Raw genomic sequence first — 17021 nt, forward strand, 5'->3', positions numbered from 1 at the left:
AAAATATGCAAAGAATCCCAGGATATGCTGAAAATAAAAGTAGATTTGTACCTAGCCCTTGGCACTCTTCCAGACCTTGTTATAGACAGCAGTTAATTCATAAGAACAGTATCACAGGATAAAGGGTTGAGCTGAGTCACATATCTAAGATCAGCCTCAGATACATAATTAATGAGCTGTTTTTTTTCTCTCTCAGTTAAAGACGGAGAGCTAGAGAAACAGAAAGGAGCATGTGCCAACAGCTCTTTATTTATGAGCTAGACTTTTGTTTTGTTTTTTAATATAAACTCAAAAATTGGTCTTGCAAAAGGAAATGGATTTAAAACATAATAGAATATAAAAACCCTGATAAAGACTTAGCATCAAAATGTCTGTCTACATTTATGAATGCATTTCTTTAAAGTACCAAAGCCTTTGATTAAAAATATAAAAAACAACAACAAATGTGTCAGCACATGCATCAGTGGATTTCCACTGGGATACAAAGACACAAAGGTCACTGGGTTGACTCCAGCCAAGGTCAGCAGTGATGGACAGTCTGGTGGCTGTTGGGGACTTACTGTATGCAATGTAAACCCAGTTCTGGTGGGTTCAGCTCTTTTCCTAATCTTCATCCAAATTGCAAGCAATCCCCCTCCACAATGTGAATCAATATGGCCCCCTATAAAACAGTCTACAGATTAGAGGGACATAAGATCTTGTTTTCTATTTGGAGCCATGGTTTGCTTGGGACCCTTTCTGGTTCAATCCATATATACTGAAATTGCCATTCCAGACCTTATCATAAAGGGGTGTCAAAGTAAACACTTCCGTTCAAAATGTCAATTAGTGGCATGAGTGTGCGAATGTGTGCTAAATTCCTCAAACATATTTGTAAGAACACTAACATATTGATCCCCTGTGTAACTTACAGTTAACATTACTGGCAGTAATATCCAGAACTTTAAACACAAACCATGAGAACTACACTATTTCACTGTAACTGACTGCATAACAGATGTGCTATAATGTTTAAAACAGATGTTTCTGTGATCTGTGATCTGACTTTCATCTGTTTGTTTAAATCATGGCAAGTGCTAATTTGCACACGGATGCAACTATCTTCCTTTACATGCTAGGTTGGGAACTCCTTTTTGAAAACAGTGAGGGAAAACATATTGGTACATGCTGTGTAATTTACTCATTTAAAATAGGTTTGTCCCAGACCTTTTGGGACCTGTTTGAAGTTCCTATATGTGTTGCATTACTATAGTGATTGTATTCATTACAGAGGAATACCTAAAGCTCTCCAGCATGTAGAAATGTGAATTTTTTTTAAAGAAAATTATTTATTTAACTGTTGTAAAGCTGCAGTGCCCCTGTATTGAGTCATTCACCCAGTTTAACCTTTATTGGCACATAACAGGCTTTATTAGCTGTTCAGTTTGTTTACATTCCTAAAGGTCATGATACTTCAGGGACACAAGCTCCCTGCCCATGTGAACCCTGATACACTGAGCATACATCGTCAGTGTCACTGCTGCTATTGCTCAGACAGAGCAGAATCGTATATGGTACATACAGTGCACTTCTACAAACTCTGCAGCACCGTTGTGTGTAAACAGCGGCTCTGCCTGTTCCCTTCCCGTGCACTGACAACAGTACTTTCAAAACCATCGTGTACCTCATATGGCAATACGGTGTATCTCACGACACGTGATACCTGCAAAAGCTGCACACGCTATTGTTTTCTTCTCCACCGTGCCGTAGCATGGCATGGCAACAGAATGCGGTTACTGAATTGCGTCACTCCGTTCGCTGCGTGCCCCACGTGTAGATGTTTACGCAACGTCAGCAGTCAGATGAAAACATTTGTTATGGAGCGAAGTGGAGCGAAATAGACGAGATCCGAAAAGCTGGTGGAACAAAAGAGGACGTTTATGGGTCAACGGTAGTCTGGCAAGAAGAGGGGAGTTTGGGACGAGCTTTGGCCGGGAACAGTACATTTGAAAGAAAAGACTGCGAAAAACATAGATATATTTTTGACAGTCAGCAGCGGCTCGCTCAAGCTGCTTGCTGTGTTTGCTTGTAAACAGATCGCGACACGTGACCATGTGAACCGTCCGCTTTGTTTGAAGGGGGTTTTAAATGAGAACACAAAGGACCTTCTTTTAGGTCGGATATCAGGTAGGGGCGCAGGTGAGACGAGATGGCAGAAAATCGGTTATTTTTAAATAGCAAGGTATATTGTTTTGTAAGAGTAGCAAAGATGGCTGGCTTTCCAGTGAATATATGATAGCGACTGTGGTTGTTCGTTTTATTTTATTTATTATAGTATTATTAACTTACTCTTATTATTTTATTTTTTTTCGATCGGGTGATATTTTTTTTGTAAGTAAACGATGTCATTCACAATGGAAGACACTTTGGAGTCGGGTTGGGTGGCAGTGAGACCGAATGTTTTTGAAGAGAAAGAAAAACACAAATTCGTGTTTATCGTGGCTTGGAATGAAGTGGAAGGCAAGTTTGCAATCACGTGTCATAACAGAACTGTGCAGAGACAAAGGAGCGCAGGCAGGGATGCTGTTGCAGCAACCGGAGTGCGGGTCGAGGACCCAGCCTCATCTACCGCGGCAGTGATAAGAACAGGGGACGACAAACACAAGACTGTCCCAAGCACACTTCAAGAAAAAGTACGTGGCAGGAAAGCGGGCGCAGGGGATGGTATCGATCGAGGAGAAGATGGGCTCAGGGAAGTCAAGGGGGAAAGCAGTAGCAAAATCCCGGTTCAGGGGAAGGCAGCAGTTGCATCTAGCCAGATTAAAACAACTCAGGCTTGCAGTGGCAGTAAAGTCAGGGGCAAGAGTCCAGCAAGACTGTTGGACATTGAAATATTAGACCCCAGTGTTATTAAAGATGGATCTGGGACCGCAGAGGGCGAAACGGCAGAGTCGGAGGAGCTGGAAAGCGGCGTCAGAGAAGACTGCAGCTGGGCTGGTCTGTTCTCTTTCTTGGACCTGAGGGCGATTCACCAGCAGTTGTGCTCCGTCAATTCGGACCTGGAGCCCTGCTTGCCGCTCTTCCCGGAAGAGCCCTCCGGAGTGTGGACGGTGCTGTTCGCCCCTCCCGAGGCGACTCCGAAAGAGACGGAGACCCTCTGCTACCAGCTCCAGGTCTACCTGGGACACGCACTCGACACCTGCGGCTGGAAGATCCTCTCCGAGATACTGTTCACTGAAAGCGACGACCCCGAAGAATACTATGAGAGCCTGAGCGAACTGAGGCAGAAGGGTTACGAAGAGGTCCTGCAGAGAGCCAAGAAACGGTTACACGAGGTAGGGGATTATTACAGCAGTGGAATCCATCTTACGTATAAGAATATTCACAATCCCCAAGTGGCCAAGGTGTTAAAAATAACAAAATCAAATGTTGGCATAGTGTAGTTATACTGATGTACTGAGGTGGATTTGGAGAATATGTGGGGAGTGGGGCTGAATTAGCCTACATATTATATATTGTGGTATAGTATGTATGTAAGTAACAACTAATATATATATATATATATATATATATATATATATATATATATATATATATATATATATATTCTGTACTGTAATGGCTCGGCTTTGTTGGATTGGAAAATGAACAGCACTTTCTGAATACTTGCGTTTTGAATCACAGCAACACTGGGTTTGTAAGGCAACTAAACTGTAAACAATGGTGTTAAATTCACAAGTAAAAGTAAAAAGGTGTTTTTCTTTGTATTTGTAACAGCAGGTTCCTGTTATTACATGGTTGACTAGTGGCTGTCAAAACGTAGTTCATCCGCAAAGGTTGTCTCGTGCAATAATTGGATACGATTGTATTTATTGTACAGTAGCAGCTTAAATGGTATATAAGTTAAGGAAGACTTCAGGTTAACTAAAGGTTGTTTAAATGAACAATCCTCCTGTGTTATGTAGTCTGTAACCCTGCTCCCTCTCCAAGCACTATGTATTGGTGCCTAATGGCTCCAACATTCAACACACGGACCTCTGGGTCTCTTTGTTTGGAAAATCTGTGAAGCTGCCATCTGTTGCTTTACATGTGAGAAACATGATCTGAAGTGCAGAGGCCACATCCTCAAACATGAGCACTGTGTGCTTTTAAAACTGACAAGGCAGTGGGCAGGACCAGCAATCCTTGTACTGTATTTATAAGGTGCTCCTCTGCTGTGGTTACACATCACATCTTAATTACTGTAGACAGGGCTTATTTGATCAGCAGCCAAATGATGCACCCAATGCTGTGTTAACTTTTCAATGTGTCTGCTGCTGCTGTGCAGTGGAGGCTGCTTCAAGGTGAAACATGCATGCTGCTGTAGTGACTGGATGGTTTTGCACAGTTCTGCACACTGGCTTGTTTTGAGTACCAATATGCTTTGTCATCTAAATGATCGGATTGCTTCATTGTAGTTCACAATTGGTCTTCCAAGCTTTTGCATTGAAAAGCTGTCCATTGGAGGAAATTACATGACATCCCAAAGTTATTTAAAGGATCTTTAAGTATAGAGGATTTTAATTTGCGTTGTGTGCTTGAATAGAGTTCTTGAATTGGAATTGAATTAGAAATTGAATTTCTTGCCACTGGCACGACGTAAGCTTACTGTATTACTGCTGAATGTTGGCTTTGTGTTTATTATTTGATCATGAATGTATTTTTTTATTTTTTTATTTTAACTATTAATACCAACAACTGGTGAAGATGGTGTTCATGAATAGCTTTGCTGGAAAATTGTCATGTGTTTTGGAACTCCACATCAGTTTTCCTGAAACGCCACTGTTTAGTTTGTATTTTCAATAACTCTTAAAAGGGTAAGTGCAAGATAAGGGCAAGTGATACAACTTCTCAACACAATGCTGTATTTCATAATATTTTCAAATTCAGTTCTATCTTGAGAACCACCCTTCCAATTAAGATGAAACTTGTTACGGGCATTCCTTTAATAGCACAAGTTCTTGAGGGGATAATAGTCATCTGTTCTTGCCTTTAAAATAATAATAATAATAAAGTGTTCACAATTTGTTATTGTCTCTTGTACAGTATACCTTCACCACAGCAATCTGTAGATCAGCTCAGGAGAACTGAAGTGTTAGTGCAACTAAACCAATGCAGACATGCTCAAGCATAATAATGTATTCCTGCAGTTTGTATACAGTGAATAGAGATGGTAGGCTGTTGAACGCGCAATTTCCTGTTTATCACTGCGCTTTGTAAGCTGCTATCCCTGCATGTACTGCATTTGAGCCTCAGTTTCTTATTAATTAGTGTTGCTGTCCGTTCTTCAGAATGAGATTGGTGTATCACACTAGTCTCCAACCTCATTGTACTTAGGGGCGAAGTTTTGGTAATGAGGGTAGGCATGGAGTAGCAGTTGGCTAATTAATAGATGTTCTGCTGAAATAAAAGGTGAATGATAAAAGGACTTGCCAAATCTTTCAAGAATGAAGTTCCCTCTTTGAGGCGATCATGGAAAATAATTCCCGTCCTACTGTACTCTTAACAGTTGCTTTCATGGCAAATCATTTGTTCCTGTAAGCTACGCTAGAAGTCTGAAGAGCTTTCGATGGCTCACAGATTGGTCGATTAAAGGAGTATTGTGCTGGATCAGGCTACTTATGGTAGTCACTCGCCACCTAATGTGTTTGTGTGTAACAGATGAGCACCCATCCACAGTACAAATTCATTTTGTAATGCATCTTACTTGCTGAATGAAAGCCTATTATATATATATATATATATATAAATAATGATAAACTCTTTTGTTGTTATTTTATTTGGTCTGGCAAATAATTTGTGAAAAATATAATTAGACTACAGTAAATATCATTTAGGGAACTGATATAACTTGTAGGCTAACCTTTTCCCTGGCCTTGATTTCTCTTTGTTTTCACTGTACATTTATCAGCTTCAATATTTTCACAGCTGATGCTTGATAGACAGGTCTCAGCTGCACATGGAGGCTTATTGCAATGCTTCTGCTGAGCTGCTCTTGTATGTACTGTCCCAGCTGTGGGTCATGGCTTTTCACTTAGGGCCCTCACTCTTCTTGTAAAACCACAGAGATGCAACTTCAAGCCCCCTATTGTACTTCATTTTCTTCAAGAAACAAATTATTCAGATTTAAGAAAGAAAACCTGGACCTGCAGTGCATCTCTGAGATACCTGTGATAAACCAGCAATTGCTCCCTTCATTGCATTCAAGTGTAAATTCTCTTATTCATTTTACTCACTCTAGTTTTGCTCCTTAAGCATGTCACAAACTGCCACTTGAAAACCCAGGATTATTTGTGCAAATGTCATTCAATTACCCAAAACACCAGATAATCCAAGCAAAACGACTGTCAAGTGGGGAATTTGGATAATTGTATGTCAACTGTAGTTATTTACAGAAGCGTAGTTGCAAACCACAAAGCAGACTATAGGTTTAAGAATCTGGGATTAGGGAGTTATCTCTGCAATAAAGCTACAATTATTTTGGATCGCTTTCACGATTCATGGCATATGTGCTTTTACTAGGGACAGACCAATCTAACACAGTAGACTGTTAATAGGGAGGAAAGGGGGACTACGATGCAAAACACCAATTGTAATGTCTATTTGCTGCCTATATAAAAACATGAAGGTGTTATTTATAATGTCCTACTACTACTACGTTTTTTGGCTCCTTATTTGAACTGTAGGTAGGTAGGGGGCAGTTCTAACTACTGTAAGTTGAGTGTACATTGCTCTTTACCTATTTTGCTCCCTCTCATTAGCATACTAATTAAATTTGTATCAAGACAATTAAGTTTGAAGTTAAGCTTCCTGCGGATAAGCTATCCCCTCACTAAGAGTCTCAGACAAGGTTGTAAAGACGTTTTTTCAATTTGAAGTTGCTTTTGCAATCAAACAATCTCATTTCATCTGTTTAAATAGTCCAGCAAAAGAAATAGTTTTACATTCAATCTATACCCTTGTAAAGTGAACAGCAGAAAGACACACAGGAGAAAAGACCAAACATTTGTGAACTCCAGTCTTTTTCCTCAAGCTATTGTCGGCCAGTCTGCCTAACCAGGGAGGCAAGAGCAGATGAGAAAGTGGAAACCAGTGTGAATACAAAACAACTTGTTCACTATTGGCTTAAAATGTGCAGGATATATACCCTTTCACAGCTGGAGAATGTGTAAGGGACATCTACACTACTTTACAGGAATACGTTTTTCACATACATCGTATGCATTACAGTATATAAGCTCACTAAATATAGTTATTCATTAGAAACAGATAAAAGGGTAACAATAAAAGGTGCTGGCTGCTCATTGTTTCCATTAAAGCTGCACTCACATTTACTTTACAGTTACACAGTGTTACTTGCTGCAGTCCACACTTGAATCACCTTCCTGTCGGTTACATTTTGACCACACACAGGGTTTTCCATTCTTTACCGGTGGGTGTAAGGGCAGGAATCTCGCACTCCCTTCCTGCTCTTCATGATTGCAGAACACTGGGCTCTCTGCATTCTTTTTACACTTTGTTATTTTTTCCCTCCCAGAAGGAAGCTTGTAAATTGCATTAAAGTTGTTCTAGTCATGGATACTAATTGGAGCCACATTTTCTAAGAAGTACAAAAACACCTGTTCATTTTGCAAAAAAAGTTTTGATCAAAGTATCCTGAGCACAATCCGTTTTATTTAACTGACACGTTACAGTAGAATGTGTAATAATCAAGAATTGAGTCTGCATGAGGACCTTCCCCAAGCACTGCATGGTTTATTGCTAATTTAGTTTGGCGTGTTGTTTGCCACTGAATACTGGCATCAAATTAAACTAATTGTTCTAGGAAATTATTCTTTCAAGTAGCTAATTATTCCCCATGCACTAAAATGAGAAGAGGAATACAGTAGGTTCACATCTGATACTGTTCATTAGGATCAAGTGTCTGGAACTGCAGGCAGCCAGTTAATAGAGGAGGTGGAGGTTCATTCATTTATGGGCAAACCCTTATTAACACTTAGATAATACAAAACAAAGAAAGCCACTTTCCCCTCAGTGTCTGTATTAAACTTGGGATACTGAAAAAAAAAAAAATATATATATATATATATATATATATATATATATATATATATATATATATATATTACCTGGTGTGCTAATTTATTTTTCATTACTTGCACCCAAAACATTGAACTATTTGAATACTTGCTGTTAGTGATTTCTTTTTTTGCACTTTGCTGCAGAAGTACAATACACACAGAGGGACTCATTTGCTGCCAGTACAAGGTTTAGAAACATGCAGTATTGTAAACTAGGGCTGCTGCAATTAAACTGAAAATCGATTTTTCAGTTATATACATCGATATAAATACTGGATAATTAGTAGTTGCCAATTAATTTGACCCCGTTTTTCTCCCAATTTGAAATATACAATTGTATTTTAGGCTCAGCTCACCGCTACCACCCCCGCGCTGACTCAGGAGCAGCGAAAACGAACAAGCGCTGTCCTCCAAAATGTGTGCCGTCAGCCGACTGCTTCTTTTCACTCTGCAGGCCTGCCATGCAGCAAACCCAGAGCTACAGCGTCGGAGGACAACGCAGCTCTGGGTAGCTTACAGGCAAGCCCGGCCAGTCTACAGGGGTCGCTGATGCGTGGTGAGCCGAGGACACCCAGGGCGACATATTATAATAGTCTTGATTTATTAAAAAAACATAAAACAATTAATTATCAGCTTTATTAAAAACATAATAGTACTCACTGGAATGGATCCTTGATGTCTGTATCCGGTTTGTTGGTTTCAAAGCAGGAACTGGGTACCCTGTTTCAAAGGAACCGGTTTGCACATCTCTAGATTAAACATTTTTATGCCGGTACTCTTACAGTACCACGCACAAAGCTATATTACAGTTTCCCCTCATATTCAATTGTTGTGCACAAGCTTTTACTTAACAGCAATGATATTAAAATAATCACGCCGCTGGGCGGTGTGGGTGGTACAATCGTCCATATTTATTCGAACGATTATATTTTGTGTGCCCAATTAATTGATTGCTGTTTCAAGGCTTAGCTGATAGCCCTATTGTTAACACTTGGTTTTGCCAGGAGTTTGTCACTGTACATGTTCACAGCCATACTTACCATTTGAGGAACATGCCATGAATAAATGTTGAATAAACACTTGCACAAAAGTCTTTTTCACCCTGAGCATGGGTATCAGACTGATGAGGACTCTCTTTGTAACTTTCAGATGGACTCTGATCTTCCCCATGGTTTTAAGTATGTCGCTCCTATGTGTTAAAGGCGTAGTTTCACACTGTTGAAGTTCTTGGTGTTTTTTTCTGCACCCTTTTACTGTATTGGTAGGTGGGGCATCCTGAAATATTTTTGTAGGATATACAGTAGCTTCCATCGTCTGGTGAAGAGGTCACTGCCCGACAGTCCCCTCATCCACATTGATGAGTCTCTGTTAATATTAAAGAGTAAGTAGCGGGGTTCTGACAAATATAGCGTTACACGTCCCCACATGTTGCTACAACTGTTTAATATGGCTGCTTTCTTGTTTATGTAAACCACATCAAGTTTTGATACTGTGTCTATATACAGAATATACAGTAGTCTATTTGAATGAACTGGGGCCCAGACCCTCTGCTTGTGTCTGTTGTTGCTTGCTAAATGATTGTATTATAATACTTTTTTTTATTTTTTAAGTGAGGGATCACTTCTATGGTCAGTTATTTTAAATCCAAGATATATAAAAAACAAAACAAAAAAAAAAAACATGCCGTGTCCTCCTGATTTTGGTACGTGTGTTCCCATTTTAAAACCGTCCAATCAATTATTACAATACACTACAATATAAATGTATTTTCATATAGCTCCCTCCCTTCACGACACAGCAACCCAGAGCGCTGTACAAAGTTAAAAACAAAACAAGAGTCCTCATGTGTACAACACACTCCAGCTACAACCAACTGTATAAAAGCACATTAAAAAATTGATGTTTTCAATTTAGACTTAAAAGAACATTATACAGTATTCCTTACTTGTGCAAACTATAAAACAATTGCAGTTCAATTCTGGCAACCAAACTAGAAGTGGTAATAAAGTTCTTAGAGTATAAACACTTTATCTTACAGACGCTTGCTTCACTAAAAGTTTTTAATGGGGGAGGTGATCTCCGTCGTTGATATGTGGACAAAAACAAAGTTAGTTTTACAGTATTGTAGGAAAATCAGGAAAGGCATGTTTTGTCTGTAGCCTTCTTAAGGAATACAGTAACCTAGAAATAAGCATTATTCATTAGTGGAATGGCAGGAAGGTCATGATTTATTTTGTTTAGTGCAGACTCATCTTCCCCCAACTTATGTTCAGTGTTTTACAAGTATCATATGTTACCATAGACAATATGTTGCTATGCAACAGGCTCACAACAGTAAGCTTATTTTGTGTTTACTTTATGTGTGGGATAAAGTAGCAAGAAATTCTGTATTGCAACTCTGTCTGTTTACTCAGGCTGTGTAATGTCACAGTTAGGTTCATGACAACTGGATATCATTCTTGGAAAGTTGTTTCTGTACAGTAGTGTATTGTTTTCTTGTTTCCAATGCATGTTGAATTATTAAAATGCGTATAAAGGGTATAAAAACTCAGAGCCCAGTGTACACCTAGTGTACCTGCTCAAGTTGTGGGATGCTGTATCCTAGCACTATCCAGTGAAAGAATCAGTAGGCTAACTGTTAAAGAAAAGTTTCCACATTTTACAGTAGAGTAATAGTCAGAGTCAAATTACAGAAGTATGCCATAATTAGAACCAAATGACCCATTTTAATATGATGCTGTTAGGGGTGCAACAATTAATCTATGCATCGATTATTGATCATTTGGCCTTATATTTCCAGAGGTTTGATTACATATTGGTGAATCGATCCATCAAATTAGAACCCAGTTTGAAGCCTCCTGTTGCTGGGTTGCATTAAAACATTGAGTGTGAGTGCGCTGCTTCTAGTGCTAGTACGGTAGATTAGCGCGTTGCTAGGATACACACTTTAGGCCTATTCGCGTTGGGCAACCAAAATCAGATATTTACGTCTTGATTGCGTTTTTTTTTTTTTTTTTTTTTTTTTTTTAAATCTACCGATTTACCTTCATTTGTTTCAAAGCATGTTGTGTTTGGATTATATGACAATGTTATATAAAAAGAAGCTGAATTGAGTACAGTAGTTAAATTAATCAGGATTTATGAGATTAATTCAAATTCTTTGCTTTGGACATAAAATGCTAACAGTAATTAACAACCATAGTTAAGATAGAAATTACTTCTGCTATAATACAGCATTTTTTAAAATCATTATTACAGTGTTAAAGGGACATCTGATGCGGACGCACACATATTCTTTTGAGTTGTTAAAAACTGAAGTCCTTTGTATTTCTTTTTTTTAATAATCAGACGTGTTCTAATTTAAATTTAAGTTGTGCCTTTTTGTTTAACTATTATGCATAACGGTGTTTTTAGTTATTGGACCTTCTGTTAAAAAAACTAATGCTTGTTCTTTATTTTGAAAAATAAAACGTCAATGCATCGATTGAATACGGAATTAGGGTGGCGATTGCACCACTAGATGCTGCATCACTTGGAAATATAATCACCCTTTTATATGAACCATAATGACTTCTAGATGCAGTTACCTGTTGTGCTGTAGCTGCTTAAAAAAATAATGTGTTCACATTGAGAGCTTATCACACATAACAACAATGTGACGAATGATGCATCTTGCTGTGCATGATGAATGTGCAGGGGTTCATTAGGTCTGTACTGCAGAGGTGCCTTAGTGCAGTGGTTTTCAACCTTTTCCTCTAAAGTACCAGTGTTTCCAGCAGGGACCACCAGGTGTACCAGTAACTATGTGCAATCTTAAACGGCTGATGTAAAGCCAAGACCTACCCCATTACAACCAGGTTTGTGTCTGTACTCGCTTGTTTGTTGCCTCATTCTGCTGAATGGTTAATCTATTCAGCTGATGACTGCATTGCACTCAACATGTTTATATTTTTTATATTTTGCAAGTGTTGTCTATGGAATTGGTGACCGTAATTGTGTCCATTTGTAATATGGAGACAGCATGCTGCAGCTCCCATGCTCAGCTGGTGAAGTCTTGATCTGACAGCATGTAACACAGACAGCTCTTATGATTTACATACGGTTTATTCTTCAGTAAAAACAAGCTTAAATTGCAGTGAGTTGGTTCTGCTATATTTAGATATCCACAGCAAGCACATTGTCATATATTTTCATTAGCACAATCTGAGAGCTAAATTTAGTAAATGGCGTTTTGTTTATTTGTTTGTTTGTTTGTTTATGGAATCAAGTAAGCTGCAGTACACTTCCTAATTACAGTCCCAAGTATTTCTGTGTGTTCTGCTTTCACTTTTTTTAAATGGTCAGTTTGAGAAATAAACTTTGTTTTCCCTGCAACAGCTGACCCTGCTTTAGTACAAAACTCACGCCAGATACTGTTTTATATAATGGTAATGATGCTCTTAAATTACTGTGCCTACTTCTTTGGCTGAAGCAATTATAAGCTCAACATCTAACTATGGAATATTTTGCAATTAAATCATACTCAAACTCCTGATGGTAAACAATGTAACTAAATCTATTATATCTGGCATGCAAGAAAAAAAAAATCCATTCGTGTTGACTCAATTTTATTTAGGCACTCTACGATTTGACTGGCGAAAGATAACATTGGTTGCGTTTGTAACCATTTTAGTCGCAGACTGGAGCCCTGCATAACAATTTCTCATTTCTCTGTGATTCAGTGGTACAGAGTGATACATTACGATGGTGCGATTGAGGTAGCATTGTGTTTTGAGGAATCATATTGTCATAAAGAATTGTTGGTGCATACCAGTGGCAAGCCTGTTGCGTACCACAGGTTGAAAAACACTGCCTTCGTGATTTTTCACATCTTTATTACAACTGATCATCATAGACGAGAGGGAAATCCATTCTGCAGGGAAGGGCTGCATGGTGCACACAAATCAGGTTTCCTTTATGGATGGCTCCTTACCAGTCATCTGGTTTTCTGTTTTCTTGCTGCCTATGTTAATGTGTATAGGAAGACTTATACAGCACTGTACAGCTGGGCTGGGGAATATTTCCTTGAGTCCATGTTGTGTTGGGTGCCAAGGTAAACAGTGGCTGCTGTTTTACAGTTGAATTAAGCAGTGTGCTCAGAGAAATGTAAAGCATGAAAGAAATGTCTTTAGTGACACAGAGAAAGAAAAAAAGCTTTCATTCACATCCTATTGTTATTACAGGTGGTCACAGTGTACTATTGACAAGATGGATTAAACAATGATTTACTTTGATCAGTATCTAGGGTTGTTGTCTGAAGTTGAGGCACTGGCAAGTTTTAAATAAACAGCTGAAGATCTTGCTGTGTCTTTAGGGGTGCAAGTCCGTTTTAAGCTCACTTCTAGCAAAGTAAAATCCTGTCCTTGTGGCACCAGGGATAGTGGAATCAGTAGCTACATCATCAGAATAGTAAACCTGCTTTCATTGCTTCATCATTGCTCAACATGAAGCAGTGGTTACTGTAAATGCTTCAGCTGCAAACATGTTGCTGTATAAACACAATAGTTCCAATACCGACTGTGTCGTTCTGCTCAATTTTCAACCCTTTTGTTTTTCCAACTGTACTCTTCATGTCTCATAACGTTGCACCCTTTGTGAGGTCGCATGGAGATTATCTTGTGATTGTCAGGATATTTGGTAATCCTCATTCCTGGAATACTAGAGAATTACTTTTCCCGTTTTGTAGGTTGTTTTGATACATGATAAAAACTGGAGTACAGATCACTAATTAGCAGGGAAAACTATGACCCCTTACAGACCCAGGGATGGTATTCTGTTCGTTATTTGCCAATTCTGGCCAAGAATATCTAGTATTGACAGGAACAAATACCCTCAAACAGTGACATTATTGTTACTGTAGAAACACATTCTTAGTTCTTTAGTTTCAGAGATAAAAATAGCTTCCTGACCCGGCTTGTCAGTTGTTACAGTGCTTATAACAGCTTTGTACAGTTGTAAAACAAACCCTGGTATAAAAAGAAAAGGCAAGCTGCAGTCAACCCAGCAATGCAGACTTGTACAAATGCAATCATACACTGTATGGCTAGTAGATGTGTGAAAGTACAATTCTTAATGTTGTGACACCTCCCGTTTTAAGTTTTGCTGCATTGTCATCAGTGTTGAATTCTTTTCTATAACCCTGCAATCTCCAGAGGGTCTCTCGAAGTCACTGATATTTCACGTGGGTAGCTCTGCTGATTTATTCACTGTGCTCTCAAGGGTCTGTTTTGTGTTGTTCTCAAAGGAAGCCCATCAGGGAGAACCTGCCATCTGTTACTGTGCACCCTGTGAGGAGAATACGTTGAATACTGTTCTTGGAAACTGTATAGGTAATTGACATGTTCAAGGGTTAGCTATAATGTATGCACATAGAATCAGGAACCGAATGAATGGCTTATAGATACACTGTAGATATAGATCATGTAGTCTGTGTTGCATATTATTATTGTTTTTTTGTTTTTTTTCAGCACCTTGTATTTTCATAGTTAGGCCTGTTATGAATGTTGACTAGAACCATATTGAAAACTTTTCAGTCATCGGAACCAGTGTCTGTGAACAACTGCTCATGACAAAATCATCTTTGAAAGTGTTTTTTTTTTTATATATGCTCTGGCCGCTCACCTTTGTTGTTTGATTTGTAATTTCAGCTCCTGGAGAAACACAAGACGACAGAGAGCATGGTTGATCTTTTGGACATCTATACATCTGAAGACGAAGCCTATAATAGCCTAGTGGAGGCCACCACTGAACTGTACCAGTACCTGCTGCAGCCTTTCAGGGATATGAGAGAGCTGGCTATGCTGAGGAGACAGCAAATAAAGGTAACACACCACTGGATAGCATTATATTATCACCAGACCATGTTCCCGTCATGAACAAAGCATGTGTTGCATTCATTTTCAATGCAATTGAGTATAAACGTGTACATTTATACTGAGTTTCATCCACTTAGGTTTTTGAGATTTACCTTAAAGTACAAAAGAAACAGTTTTTTGGCAATGACAGCACACTGCTTCTGCCCAAATTCCCGAATCATAACACAAGAAACATGTTGCTTGGAAACCACTTGAGAACTGAAAACTTATCGCTGCATGCTGACTGTATATTGAGGCCTTATGACTTCTTCGGTTCCTGCTTGATGGAGACAACACATTATTTAATTTTTTAATACAGTTTTTTGGTGCTTGTGGATTTTGTGAGTGACAATGCCACTGGTGACAGCCAATTAGTGTCGCACCATGAGAGTTTTTCCCTTTTAGTAGCTCCTGTGCCTCTCTTAAGCGGGCTGCCAATTAGCGTAGTTGTCTATTGATTTTGTGATTTTTTTTTTTAAGCCATCAAACTAATTTCACTTATGGTCTGACCTGGATCTGAACCCAGGCCTCAGAAAGTGAAAGAAAGGCCAGTGTATGAGCCTGTTTAGCCTCTTCTGTCTTGATTTTCTTATTTTTTTGATGCTTGTTCTTGATGGCAATCAAAGCGCCCCTCTCTGTTTAGAATCAGACATTCGCAACAATAAAATCTAGTAACCAAAGAAACTCTGCAGGTAGCTGTGAGCTGTTTGAAAACACCAGAGCTGCTGTTTTGCATTTCCGTAACTTGATCTAGTACAGTCCATGAGGGTGACCTCTTACAGGGCTTTGTTTACTACAGGAGATTACCAATCAGATAAAGGATCTGGCTTTGAAAAGAAGTCATTGTATGAACTGCTGGGAAGTTGTACAGTCCAGTAAATGAGGTTACAGTCTTCCAGCTGTAACTGCGCTGAACTACTGAGCTATTTATCTTGATGCATTGTTCTTTCATCTTAAATTACCTGACAAGTTTGGCGGGTTTCAGTGGGTTTAATGTAAATTTTAAAGGAAAAAAAACATCCTTAGCATACAGGATGGGACATATTTGGGTTTTTTTTGTTTTTTTTTCTTTCTCACTAATCCTCCAACTAGTTGTCATATTACTGTACGTCATGATCAGAAGTTTAGAAAGGGATCATCATACAGACAGACACACATTCATTGTACAGTTATTAGGGAAGACATTAATAGTAGTCATTGTATTATCTGCAGTAGTTTTGTCTGTGCATTTCTGAAGCAGAAATTGAAGTTCTTTTAATAATATTTCCAGGCTTTGGAGCTTTGCTATTTGTGTATTTGCTCCCTTTTAGTTTCTCTCCTTTGTGTGCATTGGTTCTGTTGTGCTTTTCTCTTTTAGTTTTTTCTCTCACCACATAATGCAGTGAATCTCTCCTCCCTGCGGCTGTTGTGTTAAGAATACTGACATCAGCATAAGACATACAGTTACCTCTTGAACTCATATTTAAGGTTCGCGCCCAGCCCTTGCCTTTCCATTCAGTGCTCTGAGATGCCAATTCATCACAGCGGCGCCCTATGGGAAAGAAAACCGACCCTGTGGTTGAAACAGGTAGTTAAATATCCGTGTTCTTTGCATTGTTTTAGCTATAGCATGTGTGCTGAACTTAAGAGATAATTCTGTCAAGTCACTCCGAATCCTTCGGGATGGCAAATGGTCGCAGTTAAGAGATGGAGAGTTTTATTCAAATATTGTTTCTTGCCCTCGAGAATAAACTTAAAATGTAGAATACACAGGGGTTTTGTACCAAGTGAAGACTGTCCTCTTTCTGAATACTGTTCAGTGTGCTGGTGGACCTAGCATGGCTTCAGTCTAATGATTGCATGGCTTGCAGTCTGCAGCATTACAACTTTGGATTTATTTTTAATCTCATTGCATCCTTTTTACCCCCCCAAGATCCCATGCTGCATACAAATCACTTCAGAATATTTCGGAAACTAGAATATATAGTGAAACAAAAAATGAAACCGCAAACGTGACCTTCTGATTTCAGGCTTTCGAACGGTAGGCCTA

The 17021-nt window shown here is 38.9% G+C and overlaps 1 protein-coding gene across 1 annotated transcript in view; it reads left to right on the top strand.

Moving 5' to 3' along the window:
* Positions 1 to 1981: 1981 nt before the first annotated feature.
* Positions 1982 to 17021, top strand: part of LOC117403611 (junction-mediating and -regulatory protein-like) — a 44879-nt gene continuing 29839 nt past the window's right edge. The window contains exons 1-2 of the mRNA XM_034005843.3: positions 1982 to 3314; positions 14786 to 14959. Of these exons, the coding sequence (XP_033861734.3) occupies positions 2382 to 3314; positions 14786 to 14959 (1107 nt within the window). The 5' untranslated portion in view covers positions 1982 to 2381. The remainder of the gene's footprint in view (positions 3315 to 14785; positions 14960 to 17021) is intronic.

The sequence above is a fragment of the Acipenser ruthenus genome, chromosome 1, assembly GCF_902713425.1.
Source record: "Acipenser ruthenus chromosome 1, fAciRut3.2 maternal haplotype, whole genome shotgun sequence".
Lineage (NCBI taxonomy): Eukaryota > Metazoa > Chordata > Actinopteri > Acipenseriformes > Acipenseridae > Acipenser > Acipenser ruthenus.